This window comes from Leucopleurus acutus (assembly GCF_964270905.1).
Source record: "Leucopleurus acutus genome assembly, chromosome: 20".
NCBI lineage: Eukaryota > Metazoa > Chordata > Mammalia > Artiodactyla > Delphinidae > Leucopleurus > Leucopleurus acutus.
The window spans coordinates 51,815,356-51,842,452 of record NC_139162.1 but is presented as its reverse complement, the minus strand read 5'-3'; the positions used below and the strand labels follow the sequence as shown (position 1 = coordinate 51,842,452).

Sequence of the window (27,097 nt, the reverse complement as noted above, 5' to 3'; positions counted from 1 at the left end):
ACCCGGCTTTCTGAATAAAGTCACTGTTCCTTTCCTCAACACCTCATCTCCCAATTTATTGGCCTGTCATGCAGCGAGCTTGGTCTCGGTAACAATGGGGTTGATTTACTGAAAGTCAGCTGGCATAAGGGTGCCCTGTGGGCTTGCAGAAAGCTGCAGGTATTGTGCCCCTTGCCAACCACTCTCTGCCCCTGAATTCACAGAGCCTCTAAATCTGGCTTTGGGTAAGTCAGGGATGAAAGAATCGGAAGGTATGCAGACCCAAGACTGGTCTCCAACCCAGGCAGGAGCACAGCGTCTGGCCAAAGAGGATGGGATTCTTGACTCAGATTTCAGGACTCCCTTGAGGCTTTTTGAAGGAAGCGAAGGTAGACACTTCAATTACAGAGTTGTCTGAGAATTGAAGCCCTTTTCTAGTCTTCTCAGGGAGTTTTGGAGGACCAGTCCCTACTCAGCTGCCATAGGTGGGAGAGAGGGAAGTATGAATTAAAAATCCTCATCACCAACCCATCTCTGCAGGGTTTTGGTTTTTTTTTTCCCCTTCGGTATGCGGGCCTCTCACTGTTGTGGCCTCTCCTGTTGCGGAGCACAGGCTCCGGACGCGCAGGCTCAGCGGCCATGGCTCATGGGCCCAGCTGCTCTGCGGCATGTGGGATCTTCCCGGACTGGGGCACGAACCCGTGTCCCCTGCATCGGCAGGCGGACTCTCAACCACTGCACCACCAGGGAAGCCCTCTGCAGGTTTTTTTGAGTCTCGTGTGCATGAGGGTGTGTGTAAGTGAGTAGGAGTTAAGGTGTGGAGCTTCCGGGGACTCTCACTTCTCACGTCTTGGGATACTGTTCCTGCTCTCCTGTTAGTGCACTTGTGTGAGTTATGGTCTCAGAGACCCAATTCCTTTCCGGGACTCTCAGCACTGGCCTCCAGATCTCTCTTTCCCCTGGGACCTCAGCATCCAGCCCGAGGCTGGAGAAAGAAGGAGGAGGGGTGGATGGGGGAGTGAGCAAAGATTATAATTTAAAAAAAAATTTTTTTTTGTCCACGCTGCTTGGCATGCGGGATCTTAATTCCCCCACCAGGGATCAAACTCGAGTCCCCTGCAGTGGAAGCGCAGAGTCTTAACCGATGGACCGCCAGTGAAGTCCCAACATTACAATTCTTGAACTACATTTCCCATAAAGCTATGGGGTTGTCTGCAGTAATCTGCTACGGAGAGACCCCAGGGCCTTCTGGGAGTCGTAGTCCTAGGGCTAGAAAGGACCACTTCCCACGTTTTCGTGGCTAGAGGACAGTTTTCCGAGGGCCGTGGGCAGCTAGCCAAAAGCCTGGGTCCTGGGGCCCAGAGAGAGGCGGAGATTGAAGGCTAGAAGCCCTTTCCTTAGCTTGGAAACCAGAGTCCCCAGGGTAAGCCCCCTTCGGTAGACTCTGGGAAAGTTCTAGTCTGAAAAGGGGGCTGTGACATCATGGAGCTATGGGCGGGGCCTCCCTTTGTTGCGGTCCAATCAGGCTAAGAGTTGGGCTTCTGGGCGGGGCCAAGGAAACCTCAGGGAATATCTCTTGGGAATTTGGGGCCCTGAGTGGGTAGCCGGAAGGCAGAGGCTTGGGAGTTCCTATTAGTAAGGGGCGAACCGTGGCTGTGAGCCCCAGTTAAAAACTGTCTATACCACGCAACCAACCTCACCCTCACCACCCTCCTCCGCCAAAATCTTTAATTTTGGTCGTGGGAAAAAGAGTGGAAGGAGTGGCCTGTTCTTCCTCTCTGAAAGCCCTCAGAACCTGGACTCTTCAGCGAACCCTAGTGTTGGAAGGTACAACAGTCAGGAGTCAAGGTCGGGCTGCGGCTGTTAGAGTGCTTCGGGACTCCTCGGTTTTCTAATGAGAAGTGTGCGCCCTGCAAATTGGGGCTCCATTAGTCTCGGGGAAGGGTTTCTCTCCGTTTAGCGTTCACCTTCTCGGTTTGGGGTAAGAGGAGCCTCCCCGGAGTTCGGCGCGAACTGCGCGCTCTGGCCGCAATGGGGCCGTGGCGGCTCCCCCTCCTGGTGGCGGCTCTGGCCGGCTGCCTGCTTCCTGCCCGGGGCTGTGTCATGTGTGATCCAAACGTCGTGGAGGCGCTAAACTCCTTGGAGACGGATTACCTGCCTGGCCACCTGGAGGCCAAGCATCACAAAAACGTGATGAAAAGGGTAAAGCAGGCAGTGGAAGCTTTCAAGGACCTGCCGATTGACGAGGATTCCTATATGGGGGTCGTCGGTGAGGGCGGAGTGCGACTCCTGGGTCCTGGGAAAGGAGGGGTCTGGGGCTAGGATTACTGGGAGGTGCTGGGGAGAAAGGGCTGGAGGTACAGTCTCCTGGTTTCGGGAATGGAGAAGGCTGGGATGCAGATTCTGGGGTTCCCCAGGGCTGGCAAATACTGTTCTCCCTACCTTTTATCCTGCAATTTTATTGCATATGTAATAAATAAGACTACAACTCCCAGAAGGCAACAGCGTGGGTTAATCCCTTTACCAGGCCAATCCTTGCCCATTGGCCCCGTGGGTGTTGTAGTTTCTAAGACTAGGTGAGCCAATGAGACAGCAATGCTTGGAATCTGGGGTTTATCTCCCCCCACAGATGAGGCCACACTGGAAAAGGCAGCTTGGAGTTTGCTGAAGGATCTGAAACGCATCACGGACAGTGATGTAAAAGGTAAATGCACAGAGGGGGCAGGAGAGGGCTTCCAGAAACTCTCAGGGAAGTGATTGCTGGTGACACCTGGTCTGGTGGTCAGGTACTGGACTCTGGAACCAGACTGCCTAGGTTCAAATTCTGGCTCTGCCGGTTTCCTAGTTGTGTGGCGTTGAGCGCTTTGTCACCTCTAAAATGGAAACCATAACACAGCCTTCATCCCAGTTGTTGCTTAGCCCAGTGGCCAGCATTATGTTAAGTGGTCATTAAATTGTATTGTCTTTCCCTGAGGAGACCCAAAAGCCACGCTCTGCAGGCAGAGGTCAACTTCCTGTGCCTCACATCTGGGAGGAGCAGGAGGGTGGGGGTGGGGACTCCTCTGCGTCATCCTGCTTCTTCCCAGGCGAGCTCTTCGTGAAGGAGCTGTTATGGACGTTGCACCTGGCAAAGGATAACTTTGCCAGCTACGCTGCTCAGTTTCAAAAAGCGGGTGAGAGAAGATGGGAGGCCGGCATCCCAGCGTTCTCTTTTCACAGTCCAAGAGTCCCTGACCCCAGCCTTCTGCTTCTCCGAGTCCCATCCATCAGCTCTCCCAACTCCTTCCTCCCTCAGACCCAGGGGTCCAGACACCCAAGTCTTTCCTTCCTGGAACTCAAGAGCCCCAGCCCTAGCCTGTTCCTTCACCCCCTCTCTCATCCCCTTTAACGTAGAAATCTGATTTTTTTTTTTTTAATTCTTTATACCGAGGCAGCGTTTTGTCCCAACAAATGTGGTGAGTCCGGATTATGGGAACTGGTCCTCTATCCCTCATCCCTGCCCCGTGAATACCCAGCCTCCCTCTTTTGGGTCTGTGTGTTTTTTCATTCTCCACGTGGAGAGGTTCCTGGGTCTCCCGTATTCCTTTTGCACCTCGGACTTCTTGGGAAGCGGGCATATACTTTTTGCACTCTTTACTGAGCTTGGTTAGACCGGCTTCCTACAGGGCTGTGTTCTAGCCCAGCCCCGCAGGCTGACCTCCTCAGGATTCGGCTCTTGAGCCCCCCCCCAGCCCTTGGCCCTGCCCTCTCCTCTTAGCCCCGCCTCTTAGTGGGAGAACACCGCCTCGAACCTGCCCCTTCAGGTTTGATGTTGCAGCCTCTGATCTGGTGCAGTACCTGCCAGAAGCAGGTTCACTCTTGTCGAAAGTCCTCGAATTGCGGAGGTGAGAAAGCTGGGCCCAGCCGGAGGGGTTGGCGCAAGAGGGGCGGAGCCAGAGGAGAGATCAAGAGTCTAAAGAGGTCGGAGACTGGAGACAGCCAACAAGAAAAGGCGGGGCGAGACCAAGTGGAAGGGGGTTGGGAGAGGGCCCAGGACCGTGAAAGAGCATCCCACAGTAACCGCCTATTCCCAGAGCGCAAAGTCAAGGTCCATCAGATGGAAGATATGATCCTGGACTGTGAGCTCAACTGGCATAAACTCTCTCAAGGCCTGACCGATTACAGCTTTTACAGGGTGGGGCCCTCCAACTCCCGTTACCCTTGAACTCCATCAGGCTTGCATGAGCCCCCTGGCCCCTGTATCCACAGGCCTGCACCCATAATGCCCATGACCCATGACCTACCAAGTTTGGCTTCTTCTGATCCCCTGGGAACCCATGCCCTGACCAGTACACCCTGGACTCCCATCTCCCCACTGAAGCCCCATGATCTTCTCACCCCTGCACTCCCCAACCCCTGAATTCCCCAGGCCTCTGTGACCCCTTGAGCTTGGGTTTAGGTTTGGGGGAACAATTCTGAGACCTTGATGTCCAAGGGGAAGGAGCCCACGCTGACCAAGACCATGGTGCGTCCAAAGGATGCAGGCACCTATCGCTGCGAGCTGGGCTCCGTGCAATCCAGTCCAGCCACGATCATCTATTTTCATGTCACAGGTCAGTGCTGGGGAGTTGAGAGAAGTGGGATTCAGGGTCCTGGTGTGTGTGGGGGGGCGGCTTCAGGGGAGTGGCCTGCTTCAGGGGCGTGGCTTATGGGGCATAACTTCCCATCGGGGTGTGGTTTCAGGCCACGAGGGTATGGCTTCCTGTCCTGAGTGTGGCCTCTGGCCACTGGGCCAGGGCTCCCTTGTGGGTGTGTTTGGGCTTCACGCAGTTGGAGGCGTAATTATGCCCCGGAGGGCCTGGGTCCTGGGGCAAGTTACTGTGGGGAGAGCTTGCCTTGGCCTTGGCAGGACCTTCGCGCCCTCCCAGGACTGCTCCTTAACCCTGTTCTATCAGTATTGCCCAAAAGAATCGTGGAGGAGATACCGTCACCAAACACTGAAACCGAGGATGAGGTGGCCCCAGGTGAGGTGACTTTGGATCGCCCCCGGACGGCCACAACCCTCCAGTCACAGTCTCCGAAGCCAGAGAAAGTGCTGAGGAGCCGCCTGGCCTGGCTGCTGATCTGGGGCTTTGTCGTGCTGATAGCCAGTGTTGCCACCGTGTGAGCCGCCCACTGAAGAAGGCAGGGCTTGGAGCGAGGGGCGGGGGCTTCCAACTACCTAATACAGAAGGGGGTCTCCAGCCAAGGAGCGCTGAGAGCCGGACTTCCTCCGGGAGCGGGGCTTACCTAGGAGGGCGAAGCTTGGATAACTGCTAGAATAAGATCAAACATAGGGAGGCTGAGAGGGGTGTTCCTCCCTCATTAGGACTTAACCTTGTTTCTGCTATTTGTACCCCAACCAGGATACTTTTATCTCGGTCTGGGAAAGTGATCGATTTCATAAAGTCCTCCTGGTTCAGCACTGGCAGTGGAGCTGCTCAGGACTCTGAGGTTTCAGAAGAAAAGGCCAAAGAATCAAGGAGAAAATAAATATTTATCTGGTTGTCTAAGTATCTGACTCACTCCTCCGGACTGATTCTAACTTTTGGTTCCCCTAGGGAAGCCTGGGGATGGTCTTCTGTCTGAGGGAGGAGGGGCTGGGAACCTGGTCCTGTGGGTCCTGGAAGGGGCCAACTGGCTGCGATGTAATTCCAGAATCAAGGAGTGGGGCCGGGCCAGCCTTCCCCAGGTCTCCTCCCCCAGGCCCGGTCCCCTCACAGGACGCCCCCTCCCCGCTCTTCCTGCCGGTTTCCTCTTGCCTTTTCCTGTCCCCCACCCAGTGCTGGGAGCTGGGGCAGAGGCAAAGGCTGAACAGGAGCAGCGGGGTCAGGAACCAACCAGGGCAAGCGGAGCCAGGGCCCCCGGGTGCTGCCGGGACCCGAAGCAGGGTAAGAGCTGGGGACCCAGGAGTCCAGCACCCTCCTCCCTCAGACCCAGGAGTCATTCCCCAGCCACCCCCTATCCCAGCAACCAGCAATCCGGGCTCCCATCCCCTCCTCCGCCCAGATTCTGGAGGCCGGGTCCCAGACCCCTCCTCCCTCTGACTCAGGAGTCCAGGTCCCCCTTCACCCCATCCCTACCTCTCAAGGCCTCAGGAGCCGGGGCTTTATCCACCCTCCCTTAGGGCCATGCTATCTGGTGAGCGGAAGGAGGGCGGAAGCCCCCGCTTTGGGAAGCTCCATCTCCCGGTGGGCCTGTGGATCAATTCTCCCAGGAAGCAACTGGCCAAGCTGGGTCGACGCTGGCCCAGCGCTGTCTCTGTCAAGTGAGTGCCCACCTCCTCACGGCTCCTGCCCCTGCCCCACCTGCCTCCCATCTGTCCCTGTTTATGACCCAGTCCCTGCACTGGTAATGCCAGGGAACCGGAAAGAGTTGGCTCCAGTTCCTGTCCTGAATGGGCAAGTGAGATGGCAGGCGGTAGGGGACAGTGGGCCCCAGTGATATAGGGTCCGGTGAGGGAAGTGCTGGGCCTGGAGATGGGCTTAGGCCAGTGGACACGGGGATAGGGACACAGTAGGAGTAGCGGTTTGGTTCACCTTCCTCCTCTCCCTGCTCACCTCTTGGAATTTCCTTCTGTGGGACTCGCCTTTATTTATTTATTTTCTCTCCTTCGCTCTCTCTTTGCCTCTGGCCTCTGCCCACGCCACCCCCCATCTCTATACACCTCGCGTCTCTCGTCCTTCTGGGGGTGTTTGTCCCCCACTATCTCTGGGTTCTGTCCCTCCCTTTCTGGGTCTCTGTTCCTCCCCGCCCCCCCCCCCCACTCTGGGTCTCTGCCCACCTCTCTCTTTCTCTAACCCCTACCCCCGTCTCTGCATGTCTTTCTGGTTCTCTCTCCCGTGTCTCTGCTCGCTGGTGGGCTCCCAGGTCTTCGTCTTCGGACACGGGGAGCCGCAGCAGCGAGCCACTGCCCCCGCCGCCGCCGCACGTGGAGCTGCGGCGAGTGGGCGCGGTCAAGGCGGCCGGGGGAGCCTCAGGGAGCCGCGCCAAGCGCATCTCTCAGCTCTTTCGGGGCTCGGGGACCACGGGGTCCGGTGGCGCGGGAGCCCCCGGGACTCCGGGGGCCGCGCAGCGCTGGGCCAGCGAGAAGAAGCTGCCGGAGCTGGCGGCGGGCGTGTCCCCCGAGCCGCCACTGGCCGCCCGCGCCACGGCGCCCCCGGGGGTCCTCAAGATCTTCGGCGCCGGGTTGGCTTCGGGCGCCAACTACAAGAGCGTGCTGGCCACGGCGCGCTCCACGGCGCGCGAGCTGGTGGCCGAGGCGCTGGAGCGCTACGGTCTGGCCGGCAGCCCCGGCAGCGGCCCCGGCGAGAGCAGCTGCGTGGACGCCTTCGCGCTGTGCGACGCGCTGGGCCGGCCCGCGGCGGGCACCATTGGCAGCGGCGAGTGGCGGGCGGAGCACCTGCGAGTTCTGGGCGACTCGGAGCGCCCACTGCTGGTGCAGGAGCTTTGGCGGGCGCGGCCCGGCTGGGCGCGGCGTTTCGAGCTACGCGGCCGCGAGGAGGCGCGCCGCCTGGAGCAGGAGGCCTTCGGAGCGGCAGACGGCGACGGTGAGCTGGGGGTGGGTGGGGTGGGGAAGCCGGATTCTGGGGGCGGGGCCTGCGGAGGGATGGGTGGGACTTGGGGCGGATCCAGTGTGGGCGGGGCCTGAGGGACTGTTGGGACAGGATGGCGGGCGCCGGGGGAGGGGTCCGCGGGACGGGGACTGCGCGGGACCTATAGCACTGGGTCTAGGGGAAGGCGGAGGTGGGGCAGGACCTAGGTCAGCCAGATGGCCTAGGCCCGAGGACTTTGCTCTTGGGATAGGTGCAGAGTTGATGGGCGGGGCCTGCGATGCTGGGGCGGGGCCTTGGAATGGAGTAATAGGAAGGCAGAGATATTGCGCAGGGCAGATGAGTGGTCCTGATGGCAGATGGCCTCTCAATAGTAGGCTGAATTGGCTCGTGAGGGGCAGGGCCTATGTGGATGGAAGCTAGAAGGGGGACGCGCTTGTAAGGTGAAGAAATGGGCTATTAGATCAGGGCCTAAGAAAGGGCGGAGCTTCAGAAGGGTGGGCCTTGGACCAGGTGACCTTAGGCTGGGTTGGCTGCAAAGCCTGAGTGGGGGCTTGAGGGTGGTGCACCGGAAATGAAGCGGTATTTGTATTGGCCAACGACCAGGCTACTTGGGGGCCTAGTATTTGAGAAGGCCCGGCCTGGAACAGGAGGTGCACCTGTGATGAAATAACAAAGGAGGGGGCACAGTCTGGCAGGGGTGGGGCTGGGCTCACAAAGATAGTGTCTGCTCAGGGAGCCTTCTCACAGCTTTTCTGTTCCCGAGTCTCCCTTTGAGAGATAGAGTGGTGTAGCAGTTACACTCATGGGCTTTCTTCGCCGGTTAAACCCAGCAAAATCCTAGGCGAAGATTCAATGATATAATGCATATAAAGGGGTTTAGCACAGGGTTTGGCACATAGTAGTTGCTAAATAAAGAATGCAATTATAACCATCATTGTCTTTTTTTCTTTTCCTTTTTTTTTTTTTCCAAAAAGCATTCACTGAACACCTTCTGTGGGCCACACATTATTTAGGGCCCTGGGGGAATACAGTGGGGACATTGACAAGTTCCCGACCTTCTAGATTTCACAGCCCAGTGAGAAAAACATCAGTTCACTCATTCAGCTCATTTCCACTGGGCACCTACTAGATGCCAGGGCTGTGTGTGACAAAGTTCGGAGCGCCAGTGGTGCCCTTCTCTGCTTCGACTTGGAATGTCAGGGAAGGGTGTTCAAGAGGAGGTGGTTTCTGCTTTCCTTGGGGCAGTATCTTCTCGGTTCTTCGTGAACAGTTCTAGTGCCTAGAACAGTGCCTGGCACATAGTAGGGGCTCAAAAAATATTAACTGAAAGAATGAATGAATTTTTTAAATAATTTATTTATTTATTTATTTATTTTTGGCTGTGTTGGGTCTTCGTTTCTGTGCGAGGGCTTTCTCTAGTTGTGGCAAGCGGAGGCCACTCTTCATCGCGGTGCACGGGCCTCTCACTATCGTGGCCTCTCTTGTTGCGGAGCACAGGCTCCAGACGCGCAGGCTCAGTAGTTGTGGCTCACGGGCCTAGTTGCTCCGTGGCATGTGGGATCTTCCCAGACCAGGGCTCGAACCCGTGTCCCCTGCATTGGCAGGCGGACTCTCAACCACTGCGCCACCAGGGAAGCCCAGAATGAATGAATTTATGAGCTGAAATTACAAGATGGGTAGGAGTCAAGCAGGAAGTATGTTCCAGGCACAGGGAACAGCATATGCAAAAACCTAAATGTGGGAAGCAGCCTCACCTCTTTGCAGCCAATTGTCTCTTTAGAATCTCTAGCTCTTTCCAGTCTCTGTCTCATCTTTCTCCATCTCTCTCGGCAGGCACGGGCGCCCCCTCGTGGCGGCCACAGAAGAACCGCTCCCGCGCGGCGTCAGGTGGGGCGGCGCTGGCCAGTCCCGGCCCGGGGTCGGGGTCAGGGCCCTCGGCTGGGTCCGGGGGCAAGGAGCGCTCGGAAAACCTGTCCTTGCGGCGCAGCGTATCGGAGCTCAGTCTGCAGGGTCGGAGGCGGCGGCAGCAGGAGCGCAGGCAGCAGGCACTTAGCATGGCCCCAGGGGCAGCCGATGCCCAAATCGGACCTGTAGACCCCGGCGACTTCGATCAATTGACCCAGTGCCTCATCCAGGCCCCCAGCAACCGCCCCTACTTCCTGCTGCTGCAGGGCTACCAGGACGCCCAGGTAAGCGCAACCTGTCCTAACGAGAGAGACCTATGCCCCACCCTTTGGTTGAATGGGCGGCAAAACTACAACTCCCAGAATCCCGTGGGTCGCGTTAGTTTCAGGTATGTTGGAAGGTATGGTCCCAGCCAGGTTCCAGAGTAGGAGATAATATCAGAGAAGAGAATGGGAGTGGTGGAGATAGATGTCGGAGAAGGATTTCACTGGAGGGGCAAGTAGGCGATGATTCATTTCTTTCAAAGTTGGGAGAAAGCAGTGTCTTCCTCCAGGGAGAATGGGAGAGCCCACTTTATTTTATATTTTATTTTCCCGCGCTGTGCGACTTGCGGGATCTCAGTTCCCCGACCAGGGATTGAACCCGGGCCACAGCAGTGAAAGCCCGGAATTCTAACCACTAGTCCATGCCCAGCCGTAACTCCTGGGAGAGCCTATTTTAGAAAGATCTTCTTGGAGGCCTCTCTTTCTTGAGGGAGAGTAATGGAAGAGTATCTTCTGGGGAGGGAGATAATTTGATTGATGCCTGGAATCTTGTTCGGGGTAAGCCTATGTTGTCTTAGGAGGAGTGGATTGAATCATTTTTTAAAGAATATTTAATTAATTAATTAATTAATTTTTATTTTTGGCGGTCTTGGGTCTTAGTTGCAGCATGCGGGATCTCTTGTTGCGGGCGCGGACACTTCGTTGCGGTGCCAGGGCTTCTCTCTAGTTGTGTCGCGCGGACTCCGTACTTTGCAGCACGCGGGCTTAGTTGCCCCGCAGCATGTGGGGTCTTAGTTCCCCGACCAGGAATCGAACCCGAGTCCCCTGCATTGGAAGGCGAATTCTTTACCACTGGACCACCAGGGAAGTCCCTAAATCATTTTTTTAAGTTGATGGTTTACTTTGGAACGATTGTGAACATTGTTGATGGGGACAGGTGGTAGTGATACTCTTATTTTACATATATGAGTGGCAATAGGAGAACTTGTTTGAGTGTTGGGGAACAAGAGAAAGAAAGGATTAGTGGTTGGGGGCCAGTGGTAAGTTATTTCATTAAAGAAGTGTAATGTATTATTGGAAATATTCGTGTGTGTGTGTGTGTGTGTGTGTGTATGATAATTAGGAGAATCATTCTTATGGTTTTGTCCACCTTTGGGTAACAGTGGTACAGCCAAGCTCAACAGGTACAACTGGAATCAATGGGAAAGCCCACTCTGGAAGGTGGTGGAGTTTACTGAACAGTTCCATTTTTACTCTCAGAGAGGGATCCATCTGGGTTAGGTCACTTGGCTGTGTATATGGGTGAGAGGTTAAAACTATTCAAAGAACTTGCATTGGAGGAATTCATTCTTCCTTGCTGGGGCAACAGGACAGGGAAAGTTCATTGTAGGAAGGGGTTTGTATATATTATAACAGCCCATTCCTCCAGACAAGGTTGGTGAATAGGAGGCTCTATTTAGGAAAGGTGGTCAAATTGGAAGGATCTGTTCTGGGAATATAAGAAAGTACGTTATGGGAAGAGAGGGAAACATTGGAAATATCCATTCTTTCAGATGGGATTCATGAGAAATTTCTTTGTAAGAGGCTTCATTGGAAGTGTCCGTTCCTTGGGAACAGGAGTAAGAGTTTAATCTCTTGTAGAGAGGAATTTCTTTGCATTCATCTGTTCATGGGTGTCTGTAATGTGAGAGTTCATGTGAGGTGCAGTGGAAGAATCCCTTCTTGGGTTAAGGAACAGGAGAGCCCATTGTAAAAAGGGGGTTCGGGTATTCAGGATCATTCCATTCCTCCAGACAGGGATGAAAAATAGGAGATTCTACCTTCAGAAGGTGATCAGAAATATGGAAAGATCCATATTTCTCAAGAGGCAAATGAACCAATACATTGTAGTAAGGAAATTTAGAAATGTGCATTCATGGGGTGGAGGTAGTGGGAGAGAGTTCAGTGTAGGGAGGGGATTTATGGATATCAGGATGACTGTTTTCTCAGACATGAATGGGGAACAGAAGTGTCTACTTTAGGAAGGGGGTCAGACAGAGTGCTTCCATTTTTATAGGATGCAGATGGGAGAGTCATTTTTAGGAAGGGGTCTTCTGGAATGCACCTCTTCATCTGGTGGATGAAATGGGACACTCCATTATAAGAAGAGGGTCTCCTTGAAAACATCTATTTATAAGATGGGGTTACTAGAAGTGCCACTGTATGGAGATCTCCTTGGAGACGTCCTTTTTGGGGATGGGAATATTGAGAGCATCCGTTGATGGGAGGGAGAGTGTCTTTGGAATCCTCCATCCTGGGAGTGGGGGGAATAGGTGAGTCCATTGTAGAATTACGGCTCCTTGGAAGTAAATTTATGGGGTGGGAGAAAATGAGAGTCCATTACAGAAAGTGGGTCTCCTTGGAAGTGTACATTCATGGGGTAGAGATACTGGAAGAAACCTTTGTTCAAAGGGGAAGTCTCTTTAAAGGTATCCTTGCTTTGGGAATATTGAGAGAAACTATTATTGGAAGGGGAAATGTCTTTGAAAGCCTCCATCACAGGGGTGGAATGATGGGCAAGTGGGGACTAGGGTAGGGAAATGGGAGAGTTCCTAGGAGAAAGAAGGTTTCCTTGGGAAGGTCCATTCTTAGAGGGTGAGGGTAGTGGGACAGTCCATTTTAGTAATGGAGATGTGGTGTCCTTGGAAGCACCCATTCTTTGGGCTGGATGTTATGGGAGAATCCACTGTAGGAAGGGATTGGCTTGAAGGAGTCCATTCAGAGGAGGTGAGAAGATGGGAGAATCCATTGGAAAAAGATCTCCCGGGAAGCATCCATTCTTTGAGGGAGGGAAATGGTAGAGCCCATGTCAAGAAAGGGGTTTCCTCGTATCCAGTCTTCAGGATGGATGTTATGGGACAGTTCACCATAGGAAATGCCTTTGAAGAGTCCACTCATGGGAGGTCGGAGGTAATTGGTGAGTCCTTTGGGATCCCAGGAGATCTCCTTGGAAGTGCTCATTCAAGGGGTCTGGTCAACTGTGGGTAAGGGATTTCCTCAGAAGCATCCAGTCCTCGTGGAGTGGTGTCCTTTAGTGCATCTTCACTTTCCCTCCAGGACTTCGTGGTGTATGTGATGACTCGGGAGCAGCACGTGTTCGGCCGGGGTGGGAACTCCTCGGCCCGCGGTGGGTCCCCAGCCCCGTATGTAGACACCTTTCTCAACGCCCCGGACATCCTGCCGCGTCACTGCACAGTGCGCGCAGGTCCTGAGCCCCCGGCGATGGTGCGCCCATCCCGGGGAGCCCCGGTCACGCACAATGGGTGCCTCCTGCTGCGGGAGACTGAGCTGCATCCGGGCGACCTGCTGGGGCTTGGTGAGCACTTCCTGTTCATGTACAAGGACCCCCGCGCTGGGGGCGCGGGGCCGGCGAGGCCTCCGTGGCTGCCCGCACGCCCCGGGGCCACACCGCCGGGCCCCGGCTGGGCTTTCTCTTGCCGCCTGTGTGGCCGTGGCCTGCAGGAGCGTGGTGAGGCACTGGCGGCCTACCTGGACGGCCGCGAGCCCGTGCTGCGCTTTCGGCCGCGCGAGGAAGAGGCGCTGCTGGGTGAGATCGTGCGTGCCGCGGCCGCCGGCGCCGGGGACCTGCCGCCCCTGGGGCCCGCCACGCTGCTGGCGCTGTGTGTGCAGCACTCAGCTCGGGAGCTGGAGCTGGGCCACCTGCCGCGCCTGCTGGGCCGCCTGGCCCGTCTCATCAAGGAGGCTGTCTGGGTGAGCACTGCCAACCTGCGTCCAGTCCCATCTGCGCCCCAAGTCCTTTCCCGAGCCTCTAGCCACCTCCAACCTTAGTTCCGTAGTTGGGCAGGACAAAACTACATCTCCCAGGATACCTCAGGAGGGGGCTTGAGCTATTAAGCAAGGGGCCCCAAGGGATGCTGGGAGCTGTGGATTAATCCACAGTGCTTTAAGAGAAGACAGTACAGTAGTACCTATCTTTGCAGCCGGGGGATATTGGAAGAAACCATCCTGGGAGATGGGGTAGGGGAAGAGATCCCTGAAGGTTGGAGCCGTAGTGGGCGAGACCATTCTTGGAGGCGAGTGAGAACAAACCCACTGGACCAGCAGATGGAACTGCCAGGGAGAAGCCATTCAGAGTTGGGGGTGGGGGAGGCGGGGGAAGTTCCATCCTATTGAGCTGAGGCCTAGTTAGAAGAAAGGTTTAGGAGGTTGTTTTTGAATAGGGGGAAACTCCATTTGAGCAGAAGTAGACCTAAAGGGAGACAGACCACCATTAATCATAGGTGTGTGTGTTTTAAACTGTAAGAAGAGGATTGACTATTCTGAAGCTTGAGGATCAGAGTCCATTTGAAAATTGGGGAGAGTCTCTTGTCAAAAAGGAAAACTCAGGGCATTAACTCATAGGCCTCTCTTCCTTGTCCACCTCACCTTAATTCTGATCTTACTGTTCCACAGGAAAAGATTAAGGAAATTGGAGACCGTCAGCCAGAAAAGTAAGAGAAACTCTGGGGAGAAGGGTCTAGAGTGATGTGGGGGTCAGGATTCGCAGCCAGTTCTATGTTCACATTTCCTTGCATGTTTTAGTGCAAGCTTCTTTGGGACTCAACTTTTCTAGTTGTGAAATGAGGGTTGGACTCTGACCCCAGTTAGACCCAGATCTCGGGGCTTGGACATATTTGGGGGCAGGGAATTGGGCAAGGATTCCAAGTCCCTTCCCCTTTTCCCAGCCACCCTGAGGGGGTTCCTGAGGTGCCCTTGACCCCTGAGGCTGTGTCTGTGGAGTTGCGGCCACTCATGCTATGGATGGCCAACACCACGGAGCTGCTGAGCTTTGTGCAGGAGAAGGTGCTAGAGATGGAGAAGGAGGCCGACCAGGAGGGTGAGCTCTGACCCAGGCCCATGCTTGTCCAAGCCTCCTGCCGTTCCCTGCACCTGGGGACCTGGGCTTCTGCCTGGCAGCCTCTGGTTCTCCCTCTCACTCCTATGCCTGTCCTCAGACCCACAGCTCTGCAATGACTTGGAATTGTGTGACGAGGCTATGGCCCTCCTGGATGAGGTCATCATGTGTACCTTCCAGCAGTCTGTCTACTACCTCACCAAGGTTGGCCTTGATCCCTGCTTCCTGTTTGGTGTAGCATCACTTCCTGTTTGAACTGCATCACATGAACTACATCTGGTGTCACTTCTTATTTGACCTAGCAACATTTCCTGCTTCTGACATCACTTCCCATGTCCCAGCCCCTCCCCCACCTCGCACTTTGCTGTTCTGGTACCAGTTCCTGTTTGAGCTTACATCACTTCCTGCCTTCCTGACTTCTCTTCCTGTCTCTGCAACTATCCCCTCCTCATAGGCTGACTTCACTGCCTGGTTATATCACTGTTACCACTTTCTCAAGCTACTGTTTTCTAAGTCCAGTCTTAAGTCACTGATAAGTTAGATAGATAGATAGATATAGATCAAATAATACTAGGCACTGTCATTTAAATTAAACCTCTTTATTCAGTCCTCACTTTCTGTGTTTGCTGACCTCACTTCCTATAGCTTTGAATTCATTCCCTTTTCTGAGCCACAAGCCTTTTTCTCCCTGGAGTGCCCATCCTGTAGGGCCTGCTTCCTGCCCCAGTCCCCCACCACCACTCTTTTTTTTTTTTTAATATTTATTTATTTGGTTGTGCTGGGCCTTAGTTGCGGCAGGTGGGCTCCTTAGTTTTGGCATGTGAACTCTTAGTTGCAGCACACATGTGGGATCTAGTTCCCTGACCAGGGATTGAACCTGGGCCCCCTGCATTGGGAGCATGGAGTCTTATGCACTGTGCCACCAGGGAAGTCCCACCACCCGCACTCCTGAACTTAATATTGCTTCTTGGAATTCTCAGGGTTTCTGTCTTATGGTGGGCCTCATTCCTTATCTGTAGAATGAAAGGGGATATTTTGGGACAGGTAGTCTCTATGTTCCTTGAGCAGCCTTGATTTGTGAAGCCCTTTCCTCCTAGGCTTCACTTCCTGTACATCCCTGCCAAGTGTGGTTTTATTTCTTCTTTGGCTCTGACCTCATTTCCTGTCCTTGGCCTGATCTCACTTTCCACTGGCTACCTGCCACCCCACTCCCACTTCCTGACTCTCCATTCTTTTCCTTTCCTTCGGGAATTCTGGATAAATAATTCTTTGATTGAAGGGAGCCTCTTTTTTCAACGTCCTTTGTCCTCCTTGAGCTGTCTCTGTTGAGAACTACATCAGAGGTGGTCTTAAAATACCCAAGACACTTCTGGAAAGCCTTTCTTAAACTTGAGGTATCCCAGGCCTGATGAATGCTAGGAACCTATCTGGAAAGAAGGATTTTGCTCATGGAGACCTTTGGGATGTTGAAGGTAGAATGGACTACAATTCCCAGAAGCCTTTGGTGGAGCTCCCCAGTACCTTCATGCTCTACTACCCTGAAGCTTCCAGGGAGTTGTAGTCCGATCCCTTGTTTGCATCTCTGTGTCTCCTCAGACTCTGTATTCAACGCTGCCTGCTCTCCTGGATAGTAACCCTTTCACAGCTGGGGCAGAGCTGCCGGGGCCTGGAGCCGAGCTGGGGGCCATGCCTCCAGGGTTGAGACCTACCCTGGGCGTGTTTCAAGCTGCCCTGGAACTGACCAGCCAGTGCGAGCTGCACCCGGACCTTGTGTCTCAGACTTTCGGCTACTTGTTCTTCTTCTCCAATGCATCCCTTCTCAACTCGCTGATGGAACGAGGTGAGGGTTGGTCTGGAAAGGGTCTGGGAAGCAGAGACAGGAGCCACTGAGACCTGCATCAGTTAAGACACATCAGAGGCTCAGGCCTCATCTTTAGGGACTCTGGAGAGGAAGCTCCAGATCCCAAGCTGAAGAATAGGAAAGGTCTGGGAGGCAGGAGGCCAGAGTCCGTGCACCCATTGCTTCTCGCACCCTTCCCCCACAGGTCAAGGCCGACCTTTCTATCAATGGTCCCGAGCTGTCCAAATCCGAACCAACCTGGACCTTGTCTTGGACTGGCTGCAGGGGGCCGGGCTGGGTGACATTGCCACTGAGTTCTTCCGGAAACTCTCCATAGCTGTGAACCTGCTCTGTGTGCCTCGCACCTCCCTGCTCAAGGTGACTCCTGACCCCTGACCTCTGAGTGTCCAATCCCACTTATCCATCCTCTGTATTCAGCTTACCCTTGGATCTCCCCTTGGACTCCATGTTATCCCCAGTCCCAGTTCAGACACCATGGGTGATGCATCAGCAGCTAGAAGGAAGCCAGCCACATAAATGTCCAAGTTTGGCTGCATCTGAATCCCAGCTGGACTTATTAATAATAGTTTCCAGGGTCCCCTCCCTCAGACATGCTGATTCAGGAAGTCTGGTATGGGACCAAGGAATGTGACGTTTAAAACATTCACTGAACGTAAACTCCACGCCAGATACTGTGTTTAGCCCTTCCCACTGAATGCTGACTAAGCCTCGTGAAGTAGGTTATTAATTGACAATTTTGTTCAGACAAAGAAACTGAGAATCAGGCAGGCTAGGTCACTTGATTTCATTTATTTACTTTTATTTATCAAACTTTTACAGAGCATTTAATAATCAGAGTTCTGTGTACTTTACAATCTTGCCATATTAAATCGTCCTAACAACCCTGTTAGGTAGTTCCTGTTCTCCCCCAATTTACAGGTGAGGAAACTGAGGCACAGGGTTTGCGAGAAAGTAATGAGTAGCCTGGGACTTTTGAACCCAGGCAATCTGGGTTGAGTTTCTTGTTTTAACCACAGTGATGATTCTGTTGCCTAGATCTAGGTTAGGTACAGAAATTTTCAAACAGTTACAAAAAGTAGCCACAGTAGAATAATGAACACCTATGCACACAGTAACATAAACTAAGGGTCAGTTTTGTTTCTTCTCCACCCCTGCCTACTCCTACCTCCTCATGTATTCCAAAGCAAATCACATTTTTCTTTTTTAAAGCTGAGTATGCCCTTTCCCACTATCACTTTGGTGACAACCATGTCTCACAGTACCTGGAAAACATTGCACAGACATCACTGTCTACCCACTACATCCATGCCCTCTTCTATGGAGGGCCTTCCACTTAGGATTTCTCAGCTGCCCCACAATGATCGTGGATTTTTCACCTCATCTTCCCACCAGGCTTCATGGAGCAGCCTACGAACTGACCACCCCACGCTGACCCCTGCTCAGCTCCACCATCTGCTCAGCCACTACCAGCTGGGTCCTGGCCGCGGGCCTCCACCTGCCTGGGATCCTCCCCCTGCAGAGCGAGATGCTGTGGACACAGGTGAGGAGAAATAGGGACAGAGGCATTGGGGCTGTCAGCTTTCTTCTGTCCTCAGGACCTAGGGATCCATAGCCCCCCAACTCCTTCCTCCTGGTCCAAGATTCTGGACCCCTAACCCTCTCCTGCCCCGGGATCTAAGTGCTGGATCCCAGGATACAGTATTCTCCCCCAGGATACAGGAGTTCAAGCCCCCAGCTCCTTATTTTTTTCGCAGCGGTTCAGGTCCCCAGCCCCTTTCCCCCTCTTTCCCTCTTTCCTCCTCACCAAGGAGGCCGAGTTTCAGGCCCCTCCACTCTAAGGAATCTGTACAACGAAGTTCCCAGTCCTTCCTCCCTAATGGACCCAAGAACCCAACTATATGGCCCGTTTCCCAGGCAACGGTGGCCTTTCATAGTCTGAACTACAGCTCCCATGATGCTTAGGGACTCCCAAGAGTCGCGTTTGAGGGGACCCTGCTCCAGTAGTTGCCGGGGTTTTTTTCCTTTCTTCGGGCGTGACGCAGTATCGGCTATCCCCGACACTGCTGCCTCACGCCCATTTTCAGAATTTAACCCCGACTTCTTCGGTCTCATAGGGGACATCTTCGAAAGCTTCTCCTCCCATCCACCCCTCATCCTGCCCTTGGGCAGCTCGCGCCTCAGCCTCACCGGTCCCGTGACGGACGACGCCCTGCACCGTGAACTGCGCAGGCTCCGCCGCCTCCTCTGGGATCTTGAGCAGCAGGAACTGCCGGCCAATCACCGCCACGGACCTCCCGTGGCCACGCCTCCTTGAAAACCAATAGCAAACGAGCGCGCGAACCTTGAAAATTCATCGGCTTCTCTAGAGTCTAGAGCCTGTCTGAGCGCAGAGCTTTCTGGAAGTTGTAGTTTTCCCCGCGTGGAATGCTGGGAGTTTGAGTTTTGGGGTAGTAGAGGATGGGACCGTGGGAAGATGGGTTTGGGAATTTGAGTGCCAGGAACAATAAAGGTATCTGTGGTATTGGCAATGCCTCTATTGTTAAGACTCGGGAGCGGTAGTGACGATTTTCTGTGGAATAAGGCATCAGGGCCCTTGCCTGGAGCATTGGGCTCCTGCCGAATCCTCCGTGATATTTATAGCCACGGCCTCAGCTTGCCCTCTTGCATGTAATCCAATCCAGGAGCACTGTGGCCTCCCACGCATCTCAGGACAGAGCCCTAAACTTGTTCTGCCAAAGATCACGCCCTCAGTCTTGCCAGTGGGAAATAGCCAGCGCTCCCTACGACCTTCCATAGCCCATACTCCAGCCTCCTCCCTCAGACCCAGGAGTCTGGGTTCCCAAGCCCCTTCTGGACCTTTCTGCCTGTCGGGCACACTGATGAGTCTCAACGTTTCTTGTCCCTGTTCTGGAATCCCTCTTCCCTCACATCCGAAAGTATGGGCCCGCAACGGACTCCTCCCTCGGGCCCAGGAGTCCAAGCCTCTGCCTCTTTTTCTTCAAACGCAGGAATTCAGGTCTCCAGCCCCCTCCTCCCTCACACCCAGGAGTTCAGGGCTCCAGTTTGAACTTTTCCCTCCCCTGAATCCGACTCTGGCTGCTGCGTCAGGGAAAAAGTAAGCGACAGGTGGCACCTGCCTATAGGGACGGGGCACGACCACCTGCCGCTGCTGCTCACCCTGCGCCCCTCTCCTGGCACCTGCTTCTGTCAGTCCTCCCGCCGCTGCCCCTTTCGACCCCGCAGCCCCAGGACATGGAGGAGGAGCGAGCCGGGAACCCCGACTTCCGCCCCGCCCCAGGCCCTCCCAGTCCGTGCTCCCGCCCCTTCTCAGGAGGCCAGGAGGGGCTCCTGTCTCCCCCCGCCCCTCTCCATCGCTCCCGACACGCCCCCAAAAGGGGGGTACGAGGCGGTCCCAGGCCGGTAGGGCGGAACCTGCCGCCTCCAGCCTTGACTGCGGGACTCAACCCGCTCCAGAGCACAGCTGAGCCGAGCCCACCTGGTGAGAAGCCCCTGGGGTGGGGGGTGGGAGGGGAACCCGCCTTAACCCTTCTGTCACCTCTCTGATCCTAGTCCCTTCCCCACAGACCGTGGCGGCTGACACCCACCCACGCCCTTCTCAAGTGCAGGTGGCAGAGACCCTTCCATTCCCCAGGGACCTATCGGGTCCCCTTTCCCCTCTTGATCAAGGCTGTTGGATTCTAGGCCCCTTAGAGTATTGAGTTCCTTCCCTTCACCCCCTTTTCCTCCCTCTCCTTTCATAGACCCGGGGTCCAGGCCACCAGTGCCCTCCTTCTTAGGACCCAGGAGTCCCAGATCTGAGGTCCTTCCTCCCCCAGACTCCAGGAGTTGGGGCCCTCAGCGCGTCCTCCCTCACACCCAGGAGTCTGGGCACCCAGCCCCCTACTCCCCCAGGATCCAGAAGTTATGGCTCAAGGCCGCTCCCATCTCTAAGTTCCTCAGGCCCTTTCCCTGCTGCGTTCACATGCAAGGGACGCCTCCTGACCTCCACTCTGACCCTGCCTCCTGTGGGGGGCCTGCTCTCCCCACCAGTCCAGGTGCCCATCCCAGCCTTGGCAATGACCCTGGCAGCTTCCTCCCAGCGCTCCCAAATCATTCGCTCCAAGTTCCGATCTGGTGAGAGTCTTCTCTCTGTGCACGTAGGGAAGGGAGTCTGGGAGTCCGCACGGCGGGGTGACATGGGAGGGGGGTGGTGACACATGCCAAAGGCATGTGTTTTCTGTGCAAGAGATTATTTATGTAAAGGAGGCCCCAGCAAAGGGGTGGAGTTGTGGTTGACAGTGAGTGTGCAAATGGCTGGTGCAATGCTCACGTGAATAGTGGGGAATGGGCGGCTAGGGGTGGGTGTGCAGAGGACCAGGTACTGCAAAGGAACAGGGGCTTAAACTGACACCTGTGCAAATCGGAGGAGCGCCCAGTGTGGAACTGTGGGCAAGGGGACAATGAGCTCTCAAGCCTTGAAAGCGGCAAAGGTTGCATTTCAGGTCCCAGGACAGGTGAAAAGTGTGCAAGTGGATACACCTGGAGGTAAAGTCCTGAGTAGACAGAGTGTACTTGAGTGTGCAAATGAGTCTGCTTCTGTGGTTGGGTGGGTGCGAAGACACCAGTAACCAAAGAGCAAGGAGTGTGCAAAAGAGTGCACGTGTACAAAGAAATGTGCAAAGAGAGATCCTTGCTCCACAACTGGGGGCCAAATTCTGAATGCGTTAACGTGGCTGGGTGTGTGCCGAGACAGTGAGCCTAGGATGAAGAGTGGCAAAGGGTACCAGTGCACAAAAGTGCTGTAGATGCAAAAATAGAGGCCAGGGAAATGCGTGTTTGAAGGTGGGTGTGCAAAGGGGGCGACTGAGGGGAGGCCCAGAGGTAGTGCAGAAGGGAGTGGGCGTGTGCAAAACGGGGTGCGGGGATGAAAGGGGGCGAGGTACAAACACTAAGATGGTGATTGGGCGGAGGATGGGGTGGGCATCAGCTGACGAAGGGGGCAGGTGGAGGAGTTGGGGGCAGGGCTGCCTCCTGCCTGCACCGCTGGCTGGCTCCTGGCCCCAGAACGGCTCTGGCCTTCGGCGCTGTGCTGGCAGGGAACAAGCAGGAGGCCCTGGAAGGGAGCAGGCTGCCCGCCCACCCGCCTGCACGGGGTGTGTAAGGGGGCTGGGCACACATGTCCCGCCAACAACTGCAGCTCACACTCGCCGGCCAGGCCAGGCTCTTGGACACTCCCTTCCCGCCTTTCTCCTCCCACCTTCCTCCACAGTCCTCCAGCTTCGGATCCACAGACGCTATCAGGACACGAGTAAGTGTGGGCCCTGAAAGGGAGGGGATGGCGGCCCTACTCCCTTGGGGCACCCTGGAGTGCAGCTGCCACACATCTTGTTTCGGTTCCCGAGCCTCAGCCCCTATGCCCCAGGGTACATTGCAATCCCATCCTGCCCTTCCCCAGGACCCAGGAGTACAGATCCCTGGCTGCCCCACCCCTAGGAGCTTTTCTTCCTGCTCTTGGGCTTTTCCCACTCCAATGAAATGCATGGATCCAGATCCTGTTTCTTTGGAGAAGACAGGCATCCCACACCCCACACTTGGCACACATACAAATCTCAGGATGTGGCTTTCAGCTTCTTTCTCCCCAAGAACCAGGAGTGCTGGTCCCACCCCTGTCCCAGCAAAACCCCAGGAATCTGTGATCCTCAGCTACCACACCCCTCGGTGACTGAGGAGGAGATTTCTGCCTTTCTTCAGAATGTAAAATTCGGGGTCCCTAGCACTTCTGCCCTTAGATCCAGGAGTCCAGACAACCAGCTCCCGCCACTTGGGTTTCACTCCCTGGCTCTGTCCTCTTGCACCCGGGGGGGGCTGGGGCCTCCAGGGTCCTCCTTCCCATGCAGCCTTGTTTCTCCCTGCCTGGCTTGCTGCCTGCAGGCCTCTCAGGGTCCTTTGCTGCCTCTCCATTCTCGGATCCAGATCCATGGATCTCAGCCGCAGACCCGGCTCTGGCTCCGGCCCCAGCCTCACCCTCGAGCCCAGCGCCTTTCCTCTTCAGCCCTGGGGTCCTTCTCGCTGAGCCAAAACACTACCCTTGGCGGTCCCTGAAGAAGGTGAGTCTCGACCAGAGTGAAGGGAAGTCCCGCTGAGAGTCTAGCCTTGGTCCTCCTTACTGCTGCCCATTTTGCTCCTCTCTGATGGGGACAAGCCGACCCCATACTTTTCATGGGGCTCTGGGGCAGGAAAGTGGGAATGGAGCAGAAGCGTTCGACATCATACCTGCTTTTTCAGGAGTCTCCCAAGATCTCCCAACATTGGAGGGAGCCCAAGCCCAAGAAGAACTTGACATACCACCAGTACATGCCCCCAGAGCCGAGACAAGGGTCCAGGGCAGACCCCCAGGCTGAAGGGTCGGCCTTGGGTCCCCCTGGACCACCTCCATGGGAATGGACAAACTCACAGCAGCCACCTCCTAGGTATGACCCCTGTTTTTGTTCTCTGGGAAGTTCAGGCCCCCAGCTCCCTCCTCCCCCAGGACGCAAGAGTCCAAATCCCCGGCCCCTCTTCCTTCAGTTCCCAGAAATCCTGACCTCATCCCCGAGAGCCAGAGCCACCTCCTCCCCACCCCCGCCCCCTGCCTCGGTTCCTCTTCTCTCAGGCACCGGAACTAGCCTCCTCTGTTCTCGCGGAGCTTCAGAACTCAGGTCCCTTGCTTTCCTGCATCTTCATGAGCCCCTGTCTTTGAGGACTCCAGAATGCCTTTTCTCTCTGCTCCTTCTAACCTGTTTTCCCTTCACAACTCTCGCCAGGATGAAGCTCAGTCCCCTCACTCCCTCCCCACCAGGAGTCCCCAGCCCCTCGCCCTCTCCACACAAGTTGGAACTTCAGACTCTCAAACTGGAGGAGCTGACGGTGAGTTTGGGGAGTAGCTTCCCAGGCTGGCCCTCTCGCTCAGTGGGGACCCAGAAGTCTAACCTTGCAGCCTCTGCTCCATTGGAGATCCAGGACCTAGGGTCCCCAGTCCCTCCTCTCTCGGTTTCCAAATGTCCAGCTCCAACCTCCCCCTCCCCGCCACCTGCGCCCCGGAGCCCGCCTAGCACGGCCTCTTTCCGCCTCCCTCCCTAGGTCTCAGAGCTCCGGCAGCAGCTGCGCCTGCGGGGCCTCCCAGTGTCTGGGACCAAGTCGATGCTCCTGGAGCGCATGCGCGGTGGCGCCCCGCCCCGCGAGCGGCCGAAGCCGCGGCGCGAGGGAGGTCCGGCGGGTGCTCCCTGGCCTCGCTTCAGACGCAAGGCTTTGGGAGCCGCTGGGAGGCCGGGCTCGGTGAGAGCGGGACTACGCGCGTGGACCAATGAGGAGAAGACAAAGCGGGACGGGGCGGGAAGTCGAGAAAAGAATAGCCAATAAATTGTGTGGGGCGCGGTGAAGAGCAAAGGGGGAGGATCTTAAGGGAAGGGAAGCCAATGAAAGAATAGGGGGCGAAGCCGAAGGGAGCCGTGGATGAGTGAAGGCCTGGGCCGGGACCAGGAGGTGCCGGGACCAGGAGGTGCAGCCACAGGTAGCGAGTGGATAGGGTTGCTCCCCGTGGGCACGGCTTATAGGAACTCGCCCTCTTCGCCGTTCTAGTTGAAGCCGAGTCAAACATCTCACTCGCTGCCCCCTCCACGTGCTGCGGAAACCCTTGTGACGGCTCCGGCTCCTGCTCCGGCTCCGGCTGCATCGACGGCTCAGGCTCCAGCTCCAGCTCCGGTACCGATTCCTTCTTCAGCAGCAGCTTCGACAGCCCTGACACTGGAGGAGGAGCTGCAGGAAGCGATCCGCAGAGCGCAGGTGAGAGGAAGCGGGCCTAGGGTCTCAGTCAGGATCAGGCTGGAGTCCCAGGTTCACGCCAGTTCTGCCCGTCCACAGTTGCTTCCGAACCGGGGCATCAATGACATCCTGGAGGATCAGGTGGAGCCTGAGGGTAAGAGCCGAAGTCCTAGATTTGGGGGGAAAGGGGGCCGAGGTTCTGGGCTTCTGTGTTCGCGGGAGGAATAGGTTGGTATCTGGACTCCTGAGGTGTCTGGACTCCTGAGTCCTAGGGAGGAATGCGCTGGGGGCCTAGACTCCTGGAAAGGACGAATAGGGAGCTGGGGTCCGGATCCCTGCCTTCCTAAGCTCACGCTTCATTCCTTTCCCTACAGACATGCTGCCCCCCATTCCCCTGGACTTCCCCGGCTCCTTCGACTTGCTGTCCTCCTCCCCGGACTCTGAAGGCCTCTCATCTGTCTTCTCTTCCTCGCTCCCATCCCCCACGAACTCCCCGTCCCCCTCTCCCAGGGGCCCCACCGACTCCTTGGATTGGCTGGAGGCTCTGAGTGGGGGTCCCCCACTGGGCTGTGGTCCCCCAGCCCCCAGCATTTTCTCTGCTGACTTATCTGATTCCAGTGGCACCAGGCTGTGGGACCTGCTGGAGGATCCATGGTGATGGATTTTGGGGTTTCCAGGGACTGTGAACTGGTGGGGATGGAGAGGCCACAGAGATAGACTCCCTGAGGGAGGGGTTGGAACACCAGCAGAATCCCTCCCACCACAGACACAAAATCAGAGACAGCTCTCATGCCCACCTGGCCCCTGCACTGCTGCTGACATGCCAACCTCCTGGCTTCTGCCTGACCTCCGTGTGATCTCCTCCATGGTTGTGTGGTTGGGGGCAAAGAGGTTTCATTTGCTGCTGGCCAGGGCAAAACAAGCTGCTTCCTGCTCCCCTCAGAGAACTCTTGGATGTTTCTGTTCCCACTTTCATCCCCCCATCCCACTGACTAGATGGATGCCTGTTGCTGGGGAGTCTGGAAGGTGGTCTGTGCTTTTTGGATGCAGGAGAGGGACAGGGAAGAGTAGGGAGAGAAAATAGTCTGCCAGGCCCTTGGCTTCTGATTGGAGATGAGAAAAATCAGATGTGTCCCATCTGGGGTCAGATTCTCTCGGAAGCAGAGTCTGAGACAAGGTTTGTGTATCCATGACTTGGGAAGGAAATGCTCCCAGGAGAAACCAATGAAGGAATAGATGAAACAGGACAGCGATGGGGGAGAAGACTAGCTAGAATGCGATTTCAGGTGAAGTCCCAGCCTTAGCCTGATCCCATGGGGAGCTCTGCAGGATAAATTAAGTGGTAGAGTCTTTCCCACCTTGAGGCAAAGGGAACTGGGCCTTTGAGGCAAAGGGAGATCTCTGTTTGGGTTTATTATTGCTGAATAACAAACCGCCCCTAAATTTAGAGTCTTAATTCCTGTCTGTGATTGTTCACAATTCCATGGATTGACGGCGCTCAGTGAGACACCATATAATGTCAACTAAAGCTGCAGTCCTCTTAGGGCCCAACTGGGCTGGAATATCCCAGATGGCGCACTCAGGTGCCTCTGGCGCCTGGGCAGGGATGGCTAGTAGGCTTGACCCTACTGGGCTGTGGGATATCTGGACTTCTCTCATTCTGGGTTTGGTCTCAGTGCTCTCCCTCTCCATGTGGTTCCTTTCTCCAGCAGGTAGCTGGACCCCTCACATGGTAGCTCAGGGCCCCCCAAAGTGAGCATTCCTAGGGGAGGAAGCAAAAACTTCCAGTCTCTTAAAGACTAAGCTTGGAACTGGCACAACGTCACTTCCACCACATCTTATTGGTTAGTGCGAGTCAAGGTAGCCCAGGCTGAATATGATATGGGATAAGACTACACAAATGTATGAATACCGGGGGCGTGGTCATTGGGCACTGTCTTCGGAGACCTGCCACTACACCCCTCTAGGCAGTCATGGGTCACAGGTCACAAGAAGGGGGCAGGATATAAACTCCAGGCACCTCAAGCTCAAGGGCAGTCTTGGGAACAAGGTTGCAGGGTAAGCCCTTAGCAGCAAACTGTTTTAAAATATAGGTTTATTGTCATTCAGGTATGGTGAGGCCAATAGATCGGGAGACAATTGCCATTGAAAAGATAGTTTGTTATTTTCAGAGATCCCAAAGGAAGGGGGCATGCCAAGCTCTGCGGGGCACCAGGGTCGGTCAGGAGTTAGAGGGGAAGAGGAGAAACTTGGACAAGAGTCTTTACTGTGGTTTCCTTGGTAAGGAACAGATGAGGCAGGGTAAGCTTAGGATTGTCTAGTTTGAATAATTTCAGCAGGCTCTGGGGTGTAAGGGTTGTCCCCAGTTGCCTGGAACTTGGCCCTGGGGTGACTAGGCAGATGAATAGTGACCTGAAGTATAGAATGCCATAAAGGAAGTGGTTGGGGGTATGGGCTCTGGGTTGGTTGCTTTGCATGTGAAAGGCATACTTACATGTCAGTCCTTTATTACCTCTAGGAATTGGCTAGCCCTGGGAGGGGCAGTCCCTCCAATGTCAGCAAGGCCCCAGATGTCAAAGCACCAGAAATACAGAAATAAAAAACCATGATTAATGCATAAAGCACACAGATGCCGGGTGTTGGGTGCACAGAACTGGTAAGAGGAATCTGAGGGGACCTTGGCAGGCTGCCAACAGTGTCCACTACAGGTGGGAATGTACAGTGGATTAGTTATGTGTTACAGGACCTAGAACCAGTGACTTCCCCTGGCTTGCTGTCATGTCAGTTTCCTTATTTGTACCTACAGCCAAGTGTGGCTGAG

General features: G+C 55.3%; 3 protein-coding genes across 9 annotated transcripts; all 3 read left to right on the top strand.

Annotated features, from left to right (window-relative positions):
• The first annotated feature begins 1,815 nt into the window (after positions 1-1,815).
• On the top strand, positions 1,816-5,637 carry IZUMO1 (izumo sperm-oocyte fusion 1). 3 transcript variants are annotated; one of them, XM_082862501.1, is made up of 10 exons: positions 1,816-2,248; positions 2,609-2,683; positions 3,066-3,152; positions 3,414-3,434; positions 3,783-3,863; positions 4,053-4,153; positions 4,418-4,571; positions 4,914-4,982; positions 5,106-5,142; positions 5,364-5,468. In XM_082862501.1, exons 1-9 carry the CDS (start codon positions 2,011-2,013, stop codon positions 5,123-5,125), a joined length of 846 nt encoding a protein of 281 aa, XP_082718627.1. In that variant the 5' UTR covers positions 1,816-2,010; the 3' UTR covers positions 5,126-5,142; positions 5,364-5,468. The 3 variants fall into 3 exon arrangements, with proteins under 3 accessions (XP_082718627.1, XP_082718625.1, XP_082718626.1); XM_082862499.1 differs by having other exon boundaries at positions 4,914-5,121; positions 5,364-5,637; XM_082862500.1 differs by having other exon boundaries at positions 4,914-5,142.
• A 147-nt stretch (positions 5,638-5,784) lies between these two features.
• On the top strand, positions 5,785-18,968 carry RASIP1 (Ras interacting protein 1). Of its 2 annotated transcripts, XM_082862498.1 has the most exons (14): positions 5,785-5,888; positions 6,125-6,265; positions 6,868-7,034; positions 7,103-7,547; positions 9,387-9,440; positions 9,541-9,742; positions 12,818-13,471; positions 14,174-14,211; positions 14,446-14,597; positions 14,716-14,819; positions 16,212-16,455; positions 16,661-16,833; positions 17,869-18,016; positions 18,591-18,968. In XM_082862498.1, exons 2-14 carry the CDS (start codon positions 6,129-6,131, stop codon positions 18,788-18,790), a joined length of 2,718 nt encoding a protein of 905 aa, XP_082718624.1. In that variant the 5' UTR covers positions 5,785-5,888; positions 6,125-6,128; the 3' UTR covers positions 18,791-18,968. The 2 variants fall into 2 exon arrangements, with proteins under 2 accessions (XP_082718624.1, XP_082718623.1); XM_082862497.1 differs by having other exon boundaries at positions 6,868-7,547; positions 9,387-9,742.
• Positions 18,969-20,552: 1,584 nt separating this feature from the next.
• On the top strand, positions 20,553-24,934 carry MAMSTR (MEF2 activating motif and SAP domain containing transcriptional regulator; the record flags this gene model as incomplete). 4 transcript variants are annotated; one of them, XM_082862717.1, is made up of 9 exons in its annotated part: positions 20,553-20,610; positions 21,746-21,784; positions 22,450-22,583; positions 22,762-22,946; positions 23,280-23,382; positions 23,596-23,790; positions 24,094-24,297; positions 24,376-24,430; positions 24,651-24,934. In XM_082862717.1, 9 exons carry the CDS (start codon positions 20,553-20,555, stop codon positions 24,932-24,934), a joined length of 1,257 nt encoding a protein of 418 aa, XP_082718843.1. The 4 variants fall into 4 exon arrangements, with proteins under 4 accessions (XP_082718843.1, XP_082718842.1, XP_082718841.1 ...); XM_082862716.1 differs by having other exon boundaries at positions 22,417-22,583; XM_082862715.1 differs by having other exon boundaries at positions 22,408-22,583; positions 22,765-22,946.
• Positions 24,935-27,097: the final 2,163 nt, after the last annotated feature.

Bases quoted from the DNA above. Each gene is read 5' to 3' on its own strand.
- RASIP1 (XM_082862497.1), top strand. From the start codon at position 6,129: ATGCTATCTGGTGAGCGGAAGGAGGGCGGAAGCCCCCGCTTTGGGAAG. The intron at 6,266-6,867 runs GTGAGTGCCCAC...GTGGGCTCCCAG, and splicing joins CCCAGCGCTGTCTCTGTCAA to GTCTTCGTCTTCGGACACGG. The intron at 14,598-14,715 runs GTGAGCTCTGAC...GCCTGTCCTCAG, and splicing joins GAAGGAGGCCGACCAGGAGG to ACCCACAGCTCTGCAATGAC.
- IZUMO1 (XM_082862499.1), top strand. From the start codon at position 2,011: ATGGGGCCGTGGCGGCTCCCCCTCCTGGTGGCGGCTCTGGCCGGCTGC. The intron at 2,684-3,065 runs GTAAATGCACAG...GCTTCTTCCCAG, and splicing joins CACGGACAGTGATGTAAAAG to GCGAGCTCTTCGTGAAGGAG. The intron at 3,864-4,052 runs GTGAGAAAGCTG...GCCTATTCCCAG, and splicing joins AAAGTCCTCGAATTGCGGAG to AGCGCAAAGTCAAGGTCCAT.